At 43.6% G+C, this 21,206-nt stretch overlaps 9 protein-coding genes across 9 annotated transcripts; 3 read left to right on the forward strand and 6 right to left on the reverse strand.

Moving 5' to 3' along the window:
• Positions 1 to 2,055: 2,055 nt before the first annotated feature.
• Positions 2,056 to 3,142, reverse strand: BGW36DRAFT_457407 (uncharacterized protein; the record flags this gene model as incomplete). The annotated part of the gene is made up of 2 exons (XM_046221968.1): positions 2,056 to 3,027; positions 3,076 to 3,142. 2 exons carry the CDS (start codon positions 3,140 to 3,142, stop codon positions 2,270 to 2,272), a joined length of 825 nt encoding a protein of 274 aa, XP_046076065.1. The 3' UTR covers positions 2,056 to 2,269.
• Positions 3,143 to 4,130: 988 nt separating this feature from the next.
• On the reverse strand, positions 4,131 to 5,034 carry BGW36DRAFT_368738 (uncharacterized protein). The gene has a single exon (XM_046215022.1). The coding sequence runs from the start codon at positions 4,714 to 4,716 to the stop codon at positions 4,198 to 4,200; it is 519 nt and encodes a 172-aa protein (XP_046076066.1). The 5' UTR covers positions 4,717 to 5,034; the 3' UTR covers positions 4,131 to 4,197.
• Positions 5,035 to 5,226: 192 nt separating this feature from the next.
• On the reverse strand, positions 5,227 to 5,711 carry BGW36DRAFT_457409 (uncharacterized protein; the record flags this gene model as incomplete). Its single annotated transcript, XM_046221969.1, has 2 exons — positions 5,227 to 5,435; positions 5,486 to 5,711. 2 exons carry the CDS (start codon positions 5,709 to 5,711, stop codon positions 5,401 to 5,403), a joined length of 261 nt encoding a protein of 86 aa, XP_046076067.1. The 3' UTR covers positions 5,227 to 5,400.
• Positions 5,712 to 5,992: 281 nt separating this feature from the next.
• BGW36DRAFT_354486 (putative sucrose transport protein) lies at positions 5,993 to 7,687 on the forward strand (the record flags this gene model as incomplete). Its single annotated transcript, XM_046213528.1, has 2 exons — positions 5,993 to 6,213; positions 6,265 to 7,687. 2 exons carry the CDS (start codon positions 5,993 to 5,995, stop codon positions 7,685 to 7,687), a joined length of 1,644 nt encoding a protein of 547 aa, XP_046076068.1.
• Positions 7,688 to 8,215: 528 nt separating this feature from the next.
• Positions 8,216 to 8,585, reverse strand: BGW36DRAFT_368740 (uncharacterized protein). Its single transcript, XM_046215023.1, has one exon. It carries the CDS (start codon positions 8,471 to 8,473, stop codon positions 8,231 to 8,233), a length of 243 nt encoding a protein of 80 aa, XP_046076069.1. The 5' UTR covers positions 8,474 to 8,585; the 3' UTR covers positions 8,216 to 8,230.
• A 978-nt stretch (positions 8,586 to 9,563) lies between these two features.
• On the forward strand, positions 9,564 to 10,506 carry BGW36DRAFT_422632 (uncharacterized protein; the record flags this gene model as incomplete). Its single annotated transcript, XM_046219735.1, has 2 exons — positions 9,564 to 10,225; positions 10,320 to 10,506. 2 exons carry the CDS (start codon positions 9,564 to 9,566, stop codon positions 10,504 to 10,506), a joined length of 849 nt encoding a protein of 282 aa, XP_046076070.1.
• An 874-nt stretch (positions 10,507 to 11,380) lies between these two features.
• BGW36DRAFT_368742 (uncharacterized protein) lies at positions 11,381 to 12,518 on the reverse strand. Its single transcript, XM_046215024.1, has 7 exons — positions 12,299 to 12,518; positions 12,188 to 12,220; positions 12,105 to 12,113; positions 12,004 to 12,039; positions 11,928 to 11,939; positions 11,821 to 11,862; positions 11,381 to 11,760 (listed from the first exon to the last, which is right to left on the reverse strand). Exons 1-7 carry the CDS (start codon positions 12,452 to 12,454, stop codon positions 11,746 to 11,748), a joined length of 303 nt encoding a protein of 100 aa, XP_046076071.1. The 5' UTR covers positions 12,455 to 12,518; the 3' UTR covers positions 11,381 to 11,745.
• A 1,349-nt stretch (positions 12,519 to 13,867) lies between these two features.
• BGW36DRAFT_333636 (high-affinity glucose transporter) lies at positions 13,868 to 15,742 on the reverse strand (the record flags this gene model as incomplete). Its single annotated transcript, XM_046212880.1, has 5 exons — positions 13,868 to 14,228; positions 14,293 to 14,597; positions 14,701 to 15,179; positions 15,248 to 15,573; positions 15,645 to 15,742. 5 exons carry the CDS (start codon positions 15,740 to 15,742, stop codon positions 13,868 to 13,870), a joined length of 1,569 nt encoding a protein of 522 aa, XP_046076072.1.
• A 1,893-nt stretch (positions 15,743 to 17,635) lies between these two features.
• Positions 17,636 to 20,658, forward strand: BGW36DRAFT_311985 (MFS nicotinic acid transporter Tna1). The gene is made up of 9 exons (XM_046212494.1): positions 17,636 to 18,376; positions 18,455 to 18,570; positions 18,633 to 18,699; positions 18,768 to 18,907; positions 19,043 to 19,319; positions 19,381 to 19,481; positions 19,547 to 19,736; positions 19,826 to 19,939; positions 20,018 to 20,658. The coding sequence occupies exons 1-9, from the start codon at positions 18,094 to 18,096 to the stop codon at positions 20,254 to 20,256; spliced, it is 1,527 nt and encodes a 508-aa protein (XP_046076073.1). The 5' UTR covers positions 17,636 to 18,093; the 3' UTR covers positions 20,257 to 20,658.
• Positions 20,659 to 21,206: the final 548 nt, after the last annotated feature.

Raw genomic sequence — 21,206 nt, forward strand, 5'->3', positions numbered from 1 at the left:
TAATCAATACACTGCTCGATCAAGTATTCCGACGTTTTTGCTTAAACCTCGCCTATAGTGAGAAATAGAATTGGGCTACCTTATCCATTTTCTGAGCATATTAGTAAAGCTTTTAGGGTTAGTTGATCAAAATACATAGTGATCATAGAGGCCGTTGTAGTTGTAGTTGTTGGGTTCTAAGATGAACTTATTTTCGCCGTCTTTGTTAGACCTAATCAAATGATGGTTCGTAGGAGCCAGCTGGGAGCTCACTGCAAGATATTAGTGGTATCCGTACCGAGGCTGCTAGTGAGCAGAATATAAGCCTCTAAGAACTTAGTCAGAAGGGTCGCAATTGGCCCATTGTGGTTGGCAAAGTTCCCGACATTCTTGTACAGCCACATATACTTTACCAATACGACCCCACATCGTGGTCCTTTCGGTTATCCGAGGTCTCTGGTGTTGTTCTAAAACATGGCGTAAGTGCAGAGTAGGTTACTCTTACACTCCCAATCTCCGGGCCATATGACATATTACTTTCTGTCGAACTATAAACCACTATACCTAAAAGGGCGCAATCCTTATTTAGTAAGGATTCTAGTCGCATATTATTTCTGACACTTTCTCATCTACACAACATGCTCGTTTTTTAGGATTATGGCCCATTATTATGCATAAATATTTTCCCGCCGAATCTCCACCAAAGGCTTGGTGGGCTCCGAGTACTGGAAGCTGCAATGAGACATATTACTATGTACACCCGCACTAATATTTTTTGAGTAAGGCGTGTAATCAGTCTTTCTAATAATGTACTAGTAGGATTGTTGTTTTTTCGAATAATGAAAATTTTTGAGTCTTTTACCGTTCTTTGCCAACACAAACAAATCGCTCCCTTTCACCCTAGGAGTGTTATTGGAAACGGCAATGCGCTATTTCTAATTATTAAAATAGGGGTAAATTTGGCGTCACATAGTAAATGTATAATATTAAAAACTTTGAAATCCCTTAATACTAAGAAAAATACTAATAAATTCGAGTTAATAAGGTCTTACTTGTAAGGCTCTTGTCACTGCCAATCTCTAAATGCCGAAAAGTAATTCTGAGGTAATTGGGCCAATGCCCAATTCCAGGGTTAGCACGCTTATAAGCCTCTGAACCTGCGGTACGTGTCTGCGCGCGCCCCGCTGCCGCTAGGCCTCACATTACTTTGACGGGCTTCCACCGCACTAAGAAATACATTTTATAACGTTATTAGTAGCTTTCTCTCATAGCTAGTTGTAACATTGGGATCCTGGCAAACCTAATCTTAGAAGGATATCAATATAGAGACTTTGGAATTTTAGATATGCTTCAATACAGCGGTGAGACAGAGGATAAGTTTTAGGTAGTTATTCAATACGCTATAAAAGTGAAATTTTCATATTTTTATTAGATGAATAGGACTTTAAATTAGAAATTAATATATGTACCCTAATTTAATTTATTATATTTAGCGGTCAATTTAATCTTCTATAAATTTACTACATGCACTTCAATCGCTTTAACTCGGTCAAAATTCGCTTCAAAATCGAGGAATTGAAAATTTCTATAAAGATCAAAAGCGAGCCAAATTTAGTAGTATTTTATTAAGAAAATTGGTTTTCAGCTAGACCAAAAAAAATTAGTTCGGGTTTACGTAGTAACATCTAAGGTACAGGTATCAACTCCCTAAGCCAAAGCCCATTTGAATCCGATAAATGATAGAGAAAATACCAAAAGGACTACTTTTTATGTAAATTTGCCACGACTCTTACGGAGTGGCCTGCATCATCGCCTGAGCATCCCCGGAGTAATATTGGAATGCAACAAACATATAAAATACAGCTGAGGCTCCTTCGAGGTTGACGATTATAAAATGGCAGAAAATGTATTGATTATTAAGCAAAAACAGTTCAAGTTCAATTATCAAGGTTCGAAATCCGTTATCCAGGTAAATTCTGTAGCATATATCGCAGCCTCAGAAAAGCAAGGCCCGTCAGGATCATCAATAGCTGTCGTTTTTAGTCATGTAGTTAGAACAACTATCAAATTCCTATTATCTAGGAGAACACAGAGCGCTTCTTCAAAACAGCCATACAGCTTCTTTGTGGAAGAAAAGTGATGGTAGCAACCAACCTCCCACATCTCTTATCCGTTAACTTTTCTCTAAAGCCAATATACAGAAGCTCTAAAAAGCTACGTGATAGTGATTGGCAACATGTGCGGGTTTTGGAGATGGCGAGAAGTGGGTAACTTTCCACGGTGAGCAGCTCTATGCACGCTGGGCTTTGCCTTGAGCCTTTCCCTCAAGATCACGCTGAGCCTTGCCTTGGGCTTTTCCTTCGAGATCACGCTGGGCCTTGCCTTGAGCTTTTCCTTCGAGATCACGCTGGGCCTTTCCTTGGGCTTTGCCTTCGAGATCACGCTGGGCCTTTCCTTGAGCCTTGCCCTCAAGATCGCGTTGGGCCTTGCCTTGGGCCTTGCCTTCGAGATCACGCTGGGCCTTTCCTTGAGCCTTGCCCTCAAGATCGCGTTGGGCCTTGCCTTGAGCTTTTCCTTCGAGATCACGCTGGGCCTTTCCTTGGGCTTTGCCTTCGAGATCACGCTGGGCCTTTCCCTGCGCCTTTCCCTCAAGATCGCGTTGGGCCTTACCTTGAGCCTTGCCTTCGAGGTCACGCTGGGCCTTTCCCTGCGCCTTTCCCTCAAGATCACGCTGGGCCTTTCCTTGGGCTTTGCCTTCGAGATCACGCTGGGCCTTTCCCTGAGCCTTTCCCTCAAGATCGCGTTGGGCCTTACCTTGAGCCTTCCCCTCAAGATCACGTTGGGCCTTGCCTTGAGCTTTGCCTTCGAGATCCCGTTCAGCCACCTCTAAGGAGGTTTCTAGGTACTCGTCTTCTTCATTTACATCACGCTGGGCTTTGCCTTGAGCCTTGCCCTCGACGTCACGCTCCACAACTGATATTGTTTCTAGGTACTCGCGTGCTGCATCGACATCACGCTGGGCTTTCCCTTGAGCCTTTCCAAACGACGCTACTCAAGTCAATATTGTATATCTAGGTCAATGGAGAGGAAACTAACCGTCAAGTGGGAATGCCATAGAAACAGCCACAAGGGCTCCCGCAATTGCGGCAATATTGAATCTCATAGTGAAAAATTAATTTCGGTTGGTCTGAAATAGCTGTCCTAAAGCGGTGGTAATTGCAGTACAAGGTGATGTTCTAAAGTGGTAGAGAAATAGCTTTTGTCCACTATGTTCCGTTTCTCTTCGTCCTTACCCTAATGATGGCGAAAGCCCTGAGTGTAAATAGTGTGTCCTCCGGAGGGGGCCAACAGAACTTTGACCGTAAAATGTGGCATGAGGCATGGCACTAGCGACAATCTTAGACTACGTTCGCATAAAACCGGCGATACATGAGCACCGTATCCTCCAGCTACAAAATCCTCCGAGGAATACCAGTGTACGGAGTGGAGCAGGTTAAGTTCGGATGATCTTAAATAATGCGTTCTACTCCAATAATTCATCGGCATGAGCTCGTCCGAGTATTGGTCATTTGCCGGCGCCTCGTTAGGGAAGGATAGAAGGGGAGATGAATGGGTACATGGAAACGTAGCATGCTCTTAAGCGAGTTGTGCGAATACGAACGCTACCCGAAGAAGATGGTATCCCCATATAATAAAATTTTTGGAAATTTAATAGAATAAACACTGCTCTTTTCTGAATTCATGTACCATGGAAAGTGCATGTAAAAAAATGCACCAACAGAGGCATTCCAGCTAAGGGATAACCATTCTTAACAGTTTATTTTTGTATATTAGCCCCAAATGATGTTCGTATGCTATACGAATATCTGTCACACGAGTACAAATCTCCTCGGTTGTAATGTAGCTACATCCATTTTGAATGACTTGTTCTTACCTCTACGTCCTGTCCCACGCCAGTTGAAAATTCTCTCCTTGAAGATATCCCCATAACCCTCTTAGTTTCTTGCGTTAGGCTTTGGGGAGTGTAATCCACGGGCCAGGGCCAGACTCCTTAACCGAATGCTTAACCCTTCATCTCTCGTTGATGTGCACGGGAAACAGATGGCCCACGCAGACTTTTAACACTTGGAACTTTCTTTGGACTTGAAACCGTTTTAACTTGTTTTTATTTGGATCTCTCATGGTAACAATGGAATTACATCATTTTGCGTTTTGAAGTTAATACAAATCAGGCATCTCACCGCGCAAGCTCTCCACCTGGACGCACGCAGGATAACGATTGTGGGCTGTCGGGCTGATCTCTCTGTAGGTGACGTTGGAGGTATCCATCAAAGCTTCATGCGAGCAATGAGTGGTATGCGACCACCTTGTGATAGAAGTGGGGATTTCCTTGTTCTTTAGTAGCGCTTGATGCATGTATTGCCACGCGTGTAGGCAATGAGCATCATGGAACATCAAAGTCGACCAACTGTGGCCCGGCCAGTCTAAATCAACCATCTGAAGTGGTAGGTCTTGCAGCCTCTCGATGGTGATTGGCTTCGTGGTATTTGGTCCAGTGTCCTCGTCATTTGGGAGCCAGAATTTCCAGGGATAGAGAGTGCGGAAAGATTCGTCGAGCTCCTTGTTATAGCATGAATGCGGCAGCCAGGCTATCAGGCCCAGATCAAAATGGCAACCCGCCTTCTTCGCCTCCTCCGCTGATATACCACACGGCCACTCTGAGTTTAGCAGGCGCATTTCCTCTTCCTGTCGACCTGGTGGCTGGATTTGCGCATCCTCTCTGAGCGGAATGCGCAACTCACCACGGAATAAGGCTAACAACTGGAGAATCGAAAAGAGCAGCGTAAGAACAGTTACACAAACAATAAAATATCGATATCGACGTGTGCCATCCTGTGCACATGTTGCGCGGTCTCGCAAAGGGTTGATATAAGCAAGCTCTTTGGTGTTGTAAAATAATCCACTCTCATTCTCACACAAATGGTCACCATTTCCAAACTGTCGTTCCTCGGATCCAATAGATTGTTCTTCACTGGCCAGCTGCGAGTATCCAGCACTGCCGTTACCCTCTTGCTGCCCCATGATGCTCCTAGCGACGGACCAAACTGAAGAGAAATATTGTACAGCCAAAGAAAGGTGGTGACGGACCGGCACAAATAAAAAGACAGAAAATGGGGAGAGTACGAGGGGTGTTCAAAATCACTAAACTCTGTGCGCATGTTCAGTGTTGACTAGAGAGGGGAAAATGCTATTCTAATGGGACCCCCTAGCTCTCCCCCTCCAGCATCTCCCGGATGTCATCAGCTAATCGTGCTACACCCCTATGCACCCCATAGACGAACGACGATCAATGAGCAGTCACCGACAATAACGCACCCGATCCCACCGGAAGGTCATGACACATAACTTAGTGTTCCAAGGTCAGGTTCCACGCGCCAGGATGTCCGGCACCGTCGCTGCGAAGAATCAGCCACCGCCCCCCGAAAGCACCATCTCCCGGACTTACACGCCCATATCCATGCCGACCGGCCATTGTGGTTCATCCCAGTAGTCCAAAGCAACACAACAGCTCCGAAAAAAGTCGCCGCAAAAATACAGACCAGTAGCAGCAGTGCCATGCAGCTGCTAGAAATTCTACCTCGGCGGTTCTGTACTCGAAGGCCACGCTCGGAATCGTATGCGTGCGGGACGTCGACCCCGAAGCCTTCCACTCGCCAATTCATGGCAGTCATGGTCTGCAAAAATGCTGGCATAGGTCACAAGCAAAAAGTGGACAAGGTGGTGGCCTATTAGTGCACCTAGTGAAGATTGTCGTCGTTTATCAATTTTGGACTATAGCGACTTTCCGGATTGCCGGACCGTGGATAGCCCTTGCATTGCTGTTGATGTGGCAGCCGCCGAGCTTTTCAAGATGAAAATACGCCATACTTTTATGCATTTTCTTCAGGACTAGAAAATACCCTTGTCTTTAGACCTCTTTCGTAATTACAGTGCATGTCCCGCCTCGTCCACTATGGCGTATCGATGCAACCCTTCCTCGCACGCATTCCGCTTCCCTCGAGAAGAAATGTGTTCTTCCATCATTGTCCAAACGATAGATGAAAATAGCTTTCATGATTATAGAAACTTGCGCGACAGCGAATCGTCTTCAACGATGAACTCAGTAACAGACAGTCTGGACGTGCTGAAACTACCTACCAGGTTGATCGTTGCTCTGACATGTGGATTCGGAGGGTAACCGTTCTTCCTGGTGGAATTATGACGAATGTTGTACGTAGCTGATAGAACTACTAGCCTTCAACTCATATGGTCGACACTTTTCTCGCATGGCACTGCATATATCGCTTACTTGGGAATTTCCAAGTCGCAGTCCTCGCTGATATGGGCAATTGGTCCAGTATGCGGCGCAATTGTTCAACCCATTGTTGGCGCTATAGCAGACAACTCTCAACTTCGGCTTGGCCGTAGACGACCCTTCATCCTCGGAGGGGCGGTTGGCACAGTGCTTTCGCTTATAGCGTTGGCATGGGTTAGCAATATTATGCGCGCTCTGGCAGCTATAGTTGGCGTTCACTCCTTTGACGGTGTTAAGAGTATGATACAGTTTGGAATTGTTGTATGCATTACTCTTCTCAACTTCTCGATTCAACCCCTCCAGTCAGGTCTTCGCTCCTTGATAGTCGATGTCTGTCCCCCAGAGCAGCAATCGATCGCTAGTGCATGGGCGGGACGTTTCGTAGGGCTAAGCAATATTTTGGGTTATATACTCGGTTCACTTCCCCCGGGTTATATCTCGAATGATAATGAAGCATGGAAATTCCGCTTCTTGTCTCTAGTCTCTGTCGCGGTTTTGGTATGCACAGTGCTTGTCACAGTTTACTTTATCCGTGAGGAGGACCCTAGGGAGTTCGTTTACGAGCCCCGGAAGGGAATGGTTCTACTTCGGATTCTTCAAACTGTCAAGGGCGGATGGTTATCCATGCCTCCACGATCGCAACGCGTGTGCTTAGTTCAATTTTTCGCTTGGATGGGATGGTTCGGCTTCCTCTTCTACAGCACGTCCTACGTCGGCCGTTTGTACATCGCTGAATCACAGAGACGTGGCATAGAGCACTTTTATCTTTTAAGAGATGCCGGCATTCGGCTCGGCACCTTTGCCAACCTTCTGTCTGCAGTAATGGCTTTTGTGACGATGGTGCTCGCTCCGTACGTCACTTCTACGAATTCTCTTCGTGCACTCTCTGAGAAATCTGTAATCCGTTCTCGAGTTGGATGGTGGCGAGAGACAAACATCGTCTGGGCTATTAGCCATCTATTATATGCTTTCTGCTCTTTCTGCATGACGTTCGTCTCTTCCACTAGGATTGCAATATTTCTCATCGCTCTCACGGGTATGTCTTGGGGGATTACGCAATGGGCACCCTTCGCTATTTTAGGTGAAGAGATTGCAATGAGCCACTATGAACAAGACTCGGATGCTGGAATAGAGTGTCAACAGTGGATATCAAGTCGAAATGGCTCCATGCTAGGCGTTCATAATGCTGCCATTTCAGTCCCACAAATTTTGGCTGCCTTGTCAAGTAGCTTCATTTTTGTACTATTCAAAACAAGGAGATCTGGAGAAGATGAAGGTATTGTATGGGTATTGAGAACTAGTGGCGTTGCTGCTCTTATAGCTGCCTACTTCGCGTGGAGACTAAAATGGTAGGTTTATGTGCATGCATGTAATGTCGGTAGGTAACACTACGAGATCAGCCTAAAAATATATGGCTGAAGGTGCTAATCCCGTGCTTCTGAAACATGTATCGTGAATGTTCTAATTTTCCTGTAATTGTGTGATCGTCATGCAGTCCTTTTTGCCATCAACTTTATGGAGACGAATAAATTGTGATATACGATCTTTCCTAGACCATTAATCCCATATAATTTATTCAAAGAGGTTGAATAGCAAAGAGCCGCGTGAATGGTGCGAGTGTAATCATTCCTACCGCCTTATAGTTGAAGCCAGTCGTATTCAATCCACCAATATTTTCCTGGTTAAGAAGAAAGGCGAACTAGATCGCGATCAAGGAAGTATCTCTAGGTAGGCTCAGCCTCGAGTGGAGTAATCATAAATAAGTATCGGATGAACTGAGAACATTACACTAGTAATGACGAGTATGAAAGAGGGAACTAATAATTGATATACAGTTCCGTTGAACCCGAATAATCCAGACTTTAAAAACCTGTAGATGCGATCCACTTTCTCATATCAGTTGGCCAATGATCGAAAACTGAACCCCCAAAAGCCTCCATAATTTTCCGATGTCTTCTTGATTATTGCGGGAGGAACCAATACTCCATAGCAGTGTCGGAATTTTTTGCACCTCAACTTGTTTTGCGGACTTATGGGGTTCACAAAGGTCCGGACAACTCTTCTCCCATCATCAGAATGGAGATCCAGAAGATCGATCGGTTCCATTTCGTTGATGATCAAATTGAGGCTCTCCACCATAGCATCGGCATCCAACAAAACAGTTCTCAGACCCAAAGCAATGAATGACCGCAACCCGAGTCAATCGCGCAGACAGCGCTTCCCTAGTAGGTAATGGCAGCTTTCTTACATTGTTTAAATGAGCTGTGTCGCCAGCAAGGAGGCATCTTCCTCTCCTCATCGTAAATACGCTTTCAAAAATAATTGCAAATAGTTATACCTGATATTTGTATAATTATCGGTGATGACTAGATAATATAGATCTTCTGCTGTCCCCTTTATTGCTAGAATAACTAGATCATTTTCCACCTACAGTTGACCTTTCGGTGCTACTCTGCAATCACATGTGCAGGGGTCGAATTACATAAGAATACGTCACATTATATACGCCACTAAGCAGGAATTATCCATGTTCTACTACTCAACGCTGAGCCTCGCGCTCTCCAAAATTTCGCTGATTGCTAACAGTGTTGCAATATTATTGTTTTCATGGTCATATAACCATCATATCGTAGGTACCGTTAAGGGAAATAACGATATTATACTCACTACTAATAAAATGCATATTGCTTTCATTGGCGATTGTGCTTCTGGTACAGTATCAAATTTACAGAAGATTTCTTGAAGGATTGATGAGGTTAAGGGTTCACAAACACTCGGAGGAGTCTGAGCTTTTTCGGGTCCGAGAAATTAGCCACGGGGCCGCCGTGGGATGGGTGAGTTCAGATTAAGAGAGTTAATTTCTCCCCGCTCAGGCCCTTTGATTTGAATAGGTAAAGGATAAGGATAAATAACAGGCACGGTATCAAACAGACCTTCTATGGTTTAGATGACAATCCACAAAGTGCTTTTTATACACGACAACTGCGGCGTTGTCTCTCGGGTGCTTCGCCGCCCCGAAGCAGATCGCGAACAATGCACCGGAAGGCATAAATAGGGCTAAGAACCACCTCGCTATATAGACCAAAGGTTTCTTAGACACGTATCACTTCCTCAGGCTAATTTCGCGCCTCACTATTACCCATTGACAGTGCCGGCCTCGCCTCCTGCTAATTCTCCACGCCAACGGCCAAGTTTGACCTGCTATAACCAATCGCACTCTCAAGGAGCCATGAATATATCATCACTATATTCACCTGTAAAAGCGGAGAATTCAAACACCACAATAGCATCAGGCACAACGAGCACCACCGCCATTTCTCAAGAACGCAAACTTTGGGCTAGCTACCCGTTCAAGCTGATTTCGGATACGGGACTATCCGCGCGTCCTGACGTTTCGCGCGATCATTACGTGATTAAATTCACCAAGGATATGGCACTTATACATAATATAGTACTGCGAGGACTCAATGCATCTTATAACCAGTGTCTGGCAGTGGCCCCTAATACGCCAGCTGCGCGGGACTTTCTCATCTTTAATCAATGTGTGTTTGAGATGCTCAAATCGCATCACGACATGGAAGAGGATCACCTGTTTCCCGCGCTCGAAAATGCTCTCGGACAGCCGGGAGCTATGGCAGACAACGTGCGCGAGCATCATGACTTCCATGACGGCCTCGTGCGTTTCCACGACTATGTATTTCTGACTGAGCCCAGTAACTACGACGGGTCGACGCTCCTCGCCATTTTAAAGTCATTCGGTTCTTTAGTGGAAAAGCATTTGCACAACGAGATTGCACCACTATACGACCTTCACATAATCGAAAGTGACACGCTCAGGGCGCTCTGGAACGGCGTTGAGAAGCACTATCAACCAAACTTTGATAAATACCGGTAGGTCTTCTGTCTTTTCTTCCTCTCAAGAGTCGTGATTTTTCTTTCATTGTCGTTTTCGCCGCATCATCAAGCTAACTATGTACGACCCTAGGCACATCCCACTAGCAATGACCTGCGCCGACAATGCTTTTGAAATAGATGGCCAAGTATCGCCGTTCCCACCTCTTCCTACTTTTGCGGCATATATAGTCAAGTTTCTATGGGGTCGTAAATTTTCCGGCGCTTGGGACTTTGCACCGTCTTACTTTAATGGGCAGCTACGTGTGCAGCATGAGTGATTATAGATGTAATAATGGATATGAAAGCAGATGTACATATAGTGTTACAGTTAATTTGTTGGTTTCTTTTTATGAATGTATAGTAAATATATTATAATAGGCTGCACTATTAGGGTCAATTATGTTGTTCATGCTATCTACATCCGATGATGTTATCTCCATCCTTCTTCTGGTACATAATCTTAGATTTCGTTTTCCGGGTTTCTTTTCTAATCTTTCTTTTCTTAGTCCCTTGGTTCTTATTCAACGGACCGTACAGTTCTAAAATTACTTTATCCCATGCGATATTCAGTCTTAAGTTTTCCAATTCTCAAGCCCGTCTATGTATGTACAAAGTTTGCCAAAATGATGTAGACCCTTTCATTTAATTCCCGTCTTGTCTTTATGTTCTTTTCTTCTTGAAAGGAAAGTGAAAACAAATTCAAATTACTCCTTGATAAATCCTTAAATGACTACCTCTGCTCGTGCTCTTTCGAAACCTACCTTAGGACGCACGGAAAAGCAAATAGATGTATTCATGACTTTTTCTAGCTTAAGTGTGAAATATTTGAATGAGAGTTTAACATAAGATTACAACTGGCGAAGATAATACGGCTGCACGTTTTTTTGTAGAGGCTTTTGTGAGGCACTTCAGAAGAGCAAATGTCTCCCCTCCACCTTGACGACATTTTACCAGGGGAAGGTAGTTTGGAGAATATTACTGGTCAAAGGGTTCTAAAGCCCATTTTAATCATTCTAAACTGGACAAAGAAGAAAGTAGATTCATTTATACGACCTATTTCATCCCGAAATGTGTCGAAAGCTACTGATGCGATGCATATCCATTTTGCTCCATTAAGGAAAAGCACCCAAGCATGGAAACCCACGATTTCGTTGCAACTCTGATAGATCTGTCCTCGCTATAATTGGCCCAGTCAAATTTGTTTCTCGGCTTTAATGTAGGCTTACAGTCGGACCTTTGATTTCACATGACCAAGTGGAACAAGTATGAAAGTCCCGAAAAAAACACTAAACTTATAGAAAAAACACCAGGTTTAGAGCCATCTGATGCAAGGAGCGTGTCGATTACAAAACCCCGAAAATAATTTATAATAATCGAACTCAACGACCTAATCATTGCTGTCGTTGATACCTGGATTTCCGTAAACCCGTTACTTCTGACAACAAAAGGTACACAACCCATGAAGTCTTAGATTGTAGTGTTTTTAGGACGAGTTCGTGGATACAGTATATGTTGACCTATCCCTGACATACCTACTCATGACATCAAGTGAGTACTTCTGTGTGGTGTCTTTGCATATGATGCCTACTTACGAAAATTCCTCCAGTTCCTCCATATGCAACCCTATAGAACATCTATTGTTCCCTTTTAGTTTCGACTTTTTCTTGTTTTATTTGTCTCAGATAAAGATATATCTCACATCATATTGTGTCTGTTGATGCTCAGCATTTTATGATCATTCTAACCTTTTAGCACTATGCAAGAAGCTGACTTACTCCAGAGTCATCATTGATGAACACAGGGTTGCACACCTAAAACCAAGTATCGATTAGTTTTATTGATTAGCTCTCTCACTGGGGGCAATTATTTTACTAACCTGTCTGGTCTATTATGTAATTTTATCATATAATTAGTTTCTATTAGACCAAGCTCCTTTACCAAAGTCAATATTCCACTCACCGGACAGGAGCAAATATCTCCGTCAAGTGTATACTATGATTGGATCCGAGTGTCAACACTGTCTTCGATGTGTTTTCCTCTACTATGATTGGAATGAGCTTTTTGACTTACATCGTATCCAGTAGAATTGAGGATGGTGTTATGATCAACGCGACAAATAGATCCAACTCCTGCACACGTTGAAATTTGACGTCTAACTAGTCCCGATGATGATTGTGCGACCATCGTAATCGCAAATAAGGATGAAAGAATGCTGAAACCAACCATTGTTAATTGCAATGTCCAATCCAAAAAATAAGTCCCGAGTTTATGAGAACAAGTGACAAAAAAGGGGTGGAAGAGAGTTGTTTAAATTTAATTGGAAGAGCTTGAAAGAAGTTCAGCATTTCTTTAAGGCTCACATGAGCTGTGGAGTGTATATTTTCTTTTCCTGAGTTCTAGCAATATGTAAACAGGTTATTTATTCCGTCTACCTCATTTTTGTATCTAGACTCGGGATCTACAATGTCGGAGTTACCAAGGTCCGCAGATCTATCTCACGCCGGAGTATTTTAACCATTTGTTAACTGGAGACGATATACTATTGGTATGCCATTTCTATTCCCTCTTTTCCGTCTGCTACAATCCTTCCTCGGGTCAGTATTATTTAAAGCTTCACAAATATTCAGGTAAGTCTGTAGCATAGACACAGACCCAAGCCGAAATAATTGCACAGGATGTCAAACTTTCCAAATAGCCGAACCGTTATTAATAACAGTATTGACTTAGGCTTCCAGTCCAACAATAGATAACAAAGTGTTCTACAGAGATCACTTATACTTAGTTATTCTGCTCATGTTTAATGATAGGCTCCGTATCCCCGACACGATAGAAAGAGGATGTCACATACCTAGACACGGACTTGTCAATAGAAATATTTGTAATGTATCTCTAGGGCCCGCTTCGCGTTTCCTAAACTAACAATCCGAACCTACAGAGTACTAGGTTCTAATAATGTTGTTCCACATTGACGACCCATGTATAGGTACCCCGTGTTATCCGTACCACATTTGCAGCGTAGTTCCCTCTCTAGTCCAAATCGACCACTCTCTCTTCTCCCCGCTCTGTCTAGCTATTTAACTTAAGACAGAATGAAAGTAACCTCAAATAATCATGGCGGCTTTATTCGTCTTGTGAGTAATAGATCGGGATTTAGATATGGCTACGCCATTTCCGCCAAGTATCAAAGTCCGGGATGGTCACTTGACCCAACGCGAATTTTAGAGGCTAGATGTTCTAGGTCAACCCGATATAAAGGCTATTGTTTCGAAATCTGGCAATAAGAATGATGGTCACTCGCAGTAAAACCCAGGTGTTACATGCGCATCCTAGGCCGCACAAAATACAATCTTCCTGGGCCTTGGTACGTACCCGTGAAATGTTGTATACGCAAATATCAATTACTATTTTCCAGAATGATTGACATCTCCTTAAGTCTCTCTCGCTCCCATTTTTCCTTTTTCTTTTTCTTTTGCTGGTTTTTTTCCCTTCCCTCCTGGCCTGTTACTGCATATTGTAGAATCTCCGGTTGAAAAGCATAAAAAGTAGAGAATGAATGAAGCGAAAAGAAAGAACTATCATCCAGCCAGAAAACAGAGTACGGTAATTTTGTTCTCTGCTCTTTTCCTGAAGACCGCTACCTCAAGTCTTTTCTCGGTGGACAACTTCTGCTTTGCCCTCCTGTATATCCTTGAAGGTAACTGACGGAGTCCAACCAGGAGTAATCCTTGCACTACTGACCTCTGCGTACAATTCGTCGATTTGCTCCAGAGTAAGTCCCTTTGTTTCATATATCAAGAAGTACACGAAAGCGATGCAGAGAAAGCAGCAAGAGCCCCATATAAAGAATATTTTTGACTGTAGATTGGCATTACCTGGACCATAGTCAACTAGGTAGGGGGTCGAATAAGCGATGGCCCAATTTAAGAGCCAGTTAGTGGCTGTAGTCATAGATAACGACTTAGCCCTGACTTTGAGAGGGAATATTTCACCCGTAACCACCCTTCCGGACAAAAGCACAACAGTTAATAAGGACGACACAATTTAACAACAGGGCATTAACTCACCAAGCACACGGTCCCCAGCTCGCGGCGAAAAAGAAGATAAATATGCAAATGAAAGCAATAGCCGCCTTTTGAGCAGGTTCATTCTCGACGATAATCACCCCAGTGGCGTTCTGCGTTGTTGTCGTGGTACCAAGAATTGCAACAAGAAATTGCGAGACACACATGCCTACAGCACCCCAGAAGAGAACTGGGCGTCGGCCCAGTTTCTCAATGGCCCATAGACCAGGTATTGTTGACCCGACGTTGACACAATTTGTGATCAAGGAAATTATGAAGGAGTTGTGAAAGCCTGAGTTTTTGAAAAACTGTTTGCACCAATCCTATCAGCCTAACACTATGTAGTAGTAATTTTGGATTTGCGAGCTTATCCGAATAAAAATCAAAGCGGATTTGATCAGTTTTTCTCACCTGCGTTCCATAGTAAAAAATAAAGTTGATGCCAGTCAGCTGTTGCAAGGCCTGTAAGCCGCAGCCCGTTAGAAGACGTTTCAGAAGATTTCCTTTGAAACAGTCCAAATAAGTAGCTTTTCCGAGGGTCATCTCAAATTTGTGGTTGGCTTCGATTTCGGTAAGCTCTTCCCGAATGGCTATATGATCTACTGGTAGACGACGAAGTCTCCCAAGGGCTTTTGCGGCCCCCTCATAGTCATCATTTCTTATCATAAAACGTGGCGTATCTGGAAGAATAAGCATTCCAGTAATCAATATTATTGCCCACGCAAATTGCACTGCGACTGGGATGCGATAACAGCCCGTGTCATTTCTGTCTTTGGTAGAGTTATTCACAATTGATGCCAGGAGAAGGCCAACCGTGATTGAGAACTGGTATGCACCGACTATTGATCCACGAATCCATTTTGGTGCTGTCTCAGATTGATATAGCGGAACTAGTCTAATATTAGTGTTCGTTTTTGTAACGCCATTGCCCATTACCGGGTAGTATGTAGATACTCACTTAAGGCTGACACCAAACCAACGCCCAAGCCAGCAAAGAATCTTCCAGCAAGAAACAATGGAATGGCAGTAGCGGCAGTTTGCAAGATAACACCGAGAATGAAGACGCAGCAGGAAGCAATCAGACTCCAACGGCGACCCAAACGATCGGCAATGGGAGCGGCGCCGAGTGCGCCAAAGAATGTTCCTGCCGAGAGAATAGATACTATGGCTGATGTTTGAGAGGCTGTAACATTCAGGTGGCCGGTACTATCTCGATAGCCAGTTGAGAAGAGATCTTGCCAATATGGCATGGCTAAGATGCCACTTATCGTTCCTGTATCATATCTATATAGGTGAACGATTATTAGCTTGTGCTGCCTTACATTGACAGAAGCAGAAGTGATGAGAGTATATACCCAAACAAGACTCCCCCAAATGCAACGAATAAACCAATCACAATTGCAGGCCAGGAAGCACCTGCAACCCCTTCCGGTTTTTGAAGCATAAGCCTCATCTTTAATGAGGAATATCAACAGATTTCAGACAAATTACAAACACATCAAAGGACCTTGATATGTTTTGCGAGGGCTAAATCAATTGAAAATTCCAAATTTCTTTCATCAGCCACGCACTTGGAGGGTTATAAGCCTGCTCATGGCCGGGTTCTCTGCACGGTCGGCATCCAAAGTACAACGGACCATTGCGCGCAGAGTAGCTGGAAAAGCATGACCAACTTTCGATAGTGAGCGTTTCGCGCTAAGAACATAGTTTGGGCATCACCAATGAGTGGGAGTAAATTTTAGTTGATCCACGGGACTCATCCTACAATTGCGGGGTGAAGATCAAATTGGCGACACACGATGCGTGAACTTAACAGAGGTAGTTGAATTTGTCCACCACCAGGGAAGGCCCAAGCGCTTGGGTTCCAATAACATCAGCCGAGCACTTCTTGGTAGGAAAGGCCCAGTACCATATTTAAACCTTCAACAGTGACATCACTAGGTAATTTCTAGAAAAGGTCTGTGGGCATCCAGACACAGATCTACGTATATACTCAACCCTGTCTCTTCTCGATATAGTTCAATTGATAGTTTAAGCAGAAGTTTTGACTTCAGCGTTCAGATCGTGCAGAAGCAACCCATTGGTTCGATTGTTCCAATCATGTTTTAATAGCACTCGCCACACACTCACAACTAGTGCATTTCACTTTTTCTGTTTTTGCGGTCTTCCTATTCGTTTAGTAGTTGGAACGGGTTCACCAGTAGATCTAGTAGACTTACACTTCATTAGAAAATAGTAAGGAAGGTTATGTGTAGCGCATTATTATTACTTGAAGGGAACTTTACTAGTTTTCACCGGTTCTAAAAATGATTTTCAATTACGCTTATAAAAGTGTAAGCGACTACGCTCGTGTAACCGTAGGCAACAATGCTTGGAATACTCGTAAACTAGGCGCATTCTTGCCAAATGTAATCGATCCGAATACGATTGTGGTTCTAGGCCACTTGTGACTTTTTCGAATAACATCGCAACGCATGTTTAAGGATGGGAAACATGTTCAATGTACTTACTTGTCTAACATTCAAAGCTCCTCTATCAATTTAGCCATTTCGTCCTTTGAATAATATCGAGGTCAAGCATATTCTCTTTGAGATACTTCCCGTCGTTTGAAGGCTCTCATTACTTCAGTGAAAAACGTATTCTACTCACCAGCCAATGAATGATTAATAGAATATATCACCACCGACGCTAGAATCCCAAAAGCCCTCAATGACTTGTAATTCTGCCAACATTCCAATTATATTATTCCACAATCTCGTTATAAGTAGGTAGGGTTACAGCAATCAACCGATTTATTGTTGGACCAGCATCCAACTGTGAGAATCATTTTTTCCTTTGAAATGCTGTGATGCAAATTGAAAGAGTCTTTTTCGGACTGTCTTTATAAGAGCGGATAGGAATATCGCTGATGCCGGGTAGGTCTCATGCAAGCCTACAAAAGATCAGACTAGGTTGAGACAATAATGTGGGTAACCTGGAAAGATAATTGCGGGCAGAGAAATGATATGTAGGATAGGTACCCGGTCCTAGTTACATGGAATGGAATGCTAGAATGAATCACGGAGCAGATCAACTAGTTTGTATGCGTTTCAACGAAAGATGAGAATCCTACGAAAGCCGAAGTAACTGGCGTAGAAAAGAATAGGAAAAAAGATTATAGCTCGCTGACGACAACTTGTGATTGGATAGTTTGAAATGGTGGACACGGATGTAGTTACTGTTGTGCTTGATAGAAATCATTGAATAATAATAGAAACGGCGTGGGGCAATTTAACTCTGTTTTTGACTTTATCGAGCCTAAATGCGGGGTACACCTCGAGGATATATATCAGCTTCCCCGCAATATGTCACGAAAGCTTCGGTGAGAATCCGGATTTCTCAACCCTGCGTTGATAAGGACGCGCCCTAGAAAACAAAGCGTCAATTTCCAGCCACAGCCGGAACCGATCCTGAAGCTCTGGGGATTTGCGGGGATGATCTCGCCATCTGTGAAGAACTGTATTTTGATTGGTGCGACGATGACGGCGTAGGACTGCAATTCGGTATTACACTACGCAGATCACGCATTGTCCCCCAGGAATGGACCTACATTCTCGGATCCGAGCCACAAATTCCCCCGCTACCTCATCGGATCCGAAGCAATGTGCGGGGAATTCCGTACAACTAAGTGTTGGTTATAAGCGTGAAGCGATTATATAGACCAAGGTCAACAACTTCTTTTGACACAGCGGTCTACAAGACTAAGTGGACTTGATTGTTTTTCTTTTCTTTTCTGATTTATGCACCAAGTTTAATACTGTCAACATGACTCACGCTTCTAGCCTAAGAGATTCCGATAACAACACCACCACTTATGTTTCTAACGAGAAGTTTTCCGACATACAAAAGCAGGACGTCGAGCAAGCAAGCGATGTATTCCATAACATTGACGAGAAAAAGGTCTTACGAAAAATGGATCTGCGTCTCCTTCCCATGTTGTCCATCTTGTATCTGTTGTGTTTCCTTGATAGAGGTAACATTGGAAACGCCAAAATAGAGGGTCTTCCCGAAGAACTAGGGCTAGTAGGCCCCCAGTATAATCTCTGCCGTTCGTTCCCATTTTCTCCCTTATCTTGTTGCTGTTCTACAGATTGCCATGGATCGGTCCATATTAACGCATTTACAGTCACCGTCTTTTTTTTTACCTATGCGGCTTTTGAAGTCCCGTCGAATCTTCTTTTGAAACGTCTGCGGCCATCTATATGGCTTCCTTCGATCATGGTAGCGTGGGGGGTTGTCATGGTACGACACATGAATGATACGGCGAGAGAGAAGCTTTTTGTTCTAACTAAACTTAATATTAGACACTGATGGGAGTTGTGCAAAATTACGCTGGATTATTGACTGCCAGGATCTTTCTCGGGGTGGCTGGTACGATTCACTGTCATTAAAAAGAGTACTTTACCAGTTTGTTCCCAGAGACTAATAGACACTAATAGAAGCCGGTCTTTATCCTGGAGTCGCCTTCTACATCACCATGTGGTACTGTCGCCATGAGGCCCAATATCGCCAAGCACTGTTTTTTAGCTCAGCTAGTATTGCCGGTGCTTTCTCCGGTTTGTTGGCGTATGCAATTGCTGTAAGTTGATCTTTCCGCTTTCTTTCTTACTCTTTGCAAATTATGCACAATGTTCTCGTTAATAAATGATTCGACTATTATTATTTCCTTTTTATCCAAGAATTTTTAAGATCAGTCTCTAAACAACTTTTGCAGAAGATGAACGGTGTCGGAGGATACTCCGGCTGGCGATGGATTTTCATACTTGAAGGCCTGGCCACCGTCGTTGTGGGTTTCATCTCTTTCTTCGTGATCCATGATTTTCCCGAAACCGCCTCTTTCTTGACGAAGGATGAAAGGGAATGGGTTGTGGCTCGCCTAAGAAACCAAAATACAGATAGCCGTGGCAGACAGTTGGTAGATGAGGAGACGTTCTCTTGGAAATATGTGCGAGACGCATTTACTGATTGGCAGGTTTATTTAGCATTGATCAGTAAGTGCAACTACTAAACTCTATCAAATGCTTACATTCTGATAATGATATCGATCAACAGTGTACTGGGGAATTGTATGTCCTCTTTATGGAATATCTTTCTTTCTACCTACTATTATCAAAGATCTGGGTTATTCCTCTTCTACAGCCCAGCTTCTGACTGTAGGTTGCAACCGGGCCCGTTTTGTCAGTTATAAACCTTCTGGCTGATTTACACTTTTCAATAGCTTCCAATCTACATCACAGCCGCTATTGTCTCTGTCATTGCGGCCCTCTTTTCGGACAAGGCTGGTCAAAGATCTCCTTTCATCTTAGGCTTCTTTCTCTGCATCATCGCTGGCTTTATTATTTGCATAGTTTCATCTGGTCGTGGTGTGCCTGGGGTTGTTTACTTTGGGACGTTTTTGGCTGTTGTTGGTAAGTCGTTCGTTCTTTACAGTTTTTACCACTATCTACCTAGCCAAAAGTACAAGTTAAACGCAGTAGCTAATAAAAGCGTCGTACAGGAATTTATCCGGCTTTTCCTGGAAATGTTACCTGGCTTAGCAACAATTTGGCGGGGGGATACAAACGAGCAGCAGGAATGGCTATCCATATTGGTATTGGAAACTTAGGTGGTGGTAAGTTGTGACTATCTTCTTTTATACCCAATGTGCGCAGGTGAGAGATTTAAGCGTGGGCTGAAATATATTATATAGCCATGGCTTCCAATTTCTATCGTACACAAGATGCCCCAAAATATATCCTTGGTCATGCCTTGGAACTCGGATTCGCTGTTGCAGGAACACTGGCGGTACTCATCCTGCGCTTTTCGTACCAGCGAGTTAATTTCAGAAGGGAGGAAGCTTTGGCAAATGAAGACAGCACTACGGGGCCGTCCGTAGCCACTTCAAGTGAACGAGGAGATCGAAGTCTGACGTTTCGGTATATGTTGTAGTTTCTCCTGATTGCATAGTACATGTCTATTCTATGGTACCGTATAACCATGAGATGGAATGGTTTATATCCACTGATATACGAACGACAATCAGAATCAGATGCTGGAAGATATATCGATGCCTGTCGTGAATAGGAGTATAATCAGTGTATAGTACATAGTTTTACCGTGTCGTCATGGGTTCATTTAGTTTCATAAGAACGTCAAATGTGCAACTCGCTCAAACTCCCCGCAACATCCGTTCTGCTTTTATAGCTTCAAATTTTCAATTGCTTTCATCCACTACAAATCCTACATGAAGTAGGTCTAGGCGACACTAAGGTTAATGTTTAAACTATGATCACCATTTGCAAAATCCGAAACGAGAACGTCTACTCGGATAGTCGTAGCCGCTTGAAGGCTTTGCCGTTCAACAAAAGTCATGGAATTGCTCATGTATGCGAGCGGACGATTTGGAGCGGATTCTCCCTGCGCTTTACCCTATATAGAAATTGCGTCGCAATTGGCTGCCCAGGGCTTGCTGAGTCGGGCCGATTCGTCGCCGACTCGTCGCCATGGCTAGTTTGAAGTGGCCCAACATGCAGATTCCAAAGTGCCATTTCAACAGTTTTGTTAGTTAATAGTACGTTATGTTGTCCTGGTATTCAATGTTCAAGAGTCCCCGCCTCCAGTGGGCTTTACAGGATTGCCTGTTTTATTTCTCAATTATGTCTTACGAGGACAGCCAAAAGAGACTCTGACCATCTTAGAGCGAGCCGACTATGCCGATTTCTGCCGACAAATGCGGCCGCCAACGGTTGCATAAAGTTTCGGAAATACCATGACAATTTTAAAGTCAAATCTATGCTAACGATGAAAAAATAATATTGGGGAATGAAATCGAGTAAAGGAACAAGGCATATTACAAAATAATGCACCATTTTCGTTGTTAAAGTATATCGCCCAAATCG

The sequence above is a fragment of the Talaromyces proteolyticus genome, assembly GCF_021365285.1.
Source record: "Talaromyces proteolyticus strain PMI_201 chromosome Unknown BGW36scaffold_2, whole genome shotgun sequence".
NCBI lineage: Eukaryota > Fungi > Ascomycota > Eurotiomycetes > Eurotiales > Trichocomaceae > Talaromyces > Talaromyces proteolyticus.

What these genes read in the sequence shown, in the direction of transcription:
- BGW36DRAFT_368738 (XM_046215022.1), bottom strand. Translation starts at nt 4,716, where the DNA reads ATGCGCCTGCTAAACTCAGAGTGGCCGTGTGGTATATCAGCGGAGGAG.
- BGW36DRAFT_368740 (XM_046215023.1), bottom strand. Translation starts at nt 8,473, where the DNA reads ATGGTGGAGAGCCTCAATTTGATCATCAACGAAATGGAACCGATCGAT.
- BGW36DRAFT_368742 (XM_046215024.1), bottom strand. Translation starts at nt 12,454, where the DNA reads ATGGTTGGTTTCAGCATTCTTTCATCCTTATTTGCGATTACGATGGTC. An exon ending in TCAATTCTACTGGATACGAT is followed by an intron (nt 12,221 to 12,298) that starts GTAAGTCAAAAA and finishes ATCCAATCATAG; the next exon opens with TATACACTTGACGGAGATAT.
- BGW36DRAFT_311985 (XM_046212494.1), top strand. Translation starts at nt 18,094, where the DNA reads ATGACTCACGCTTCTAGCCTAAGAGATTCCGATAACAACACCACCACT. An exon ending in CTACAGCCCAGCTTCTGACT is followed by an intron (nt 19,482 to 19,546) that starts GTAGGTTGCAAC and finishes ACTTTTCAATAG; the next exon opens with CTTCCAATCTACATCACAGC. An exon ending in TATTGGAAACTTAGGTGGTG is followed by an intron (nt 19,940 to 20,017) that starts GTAAGTTGTGAC and finishes TATATTATATAG; the next exon opens with CCATGGCTTCCAATTTCTAT.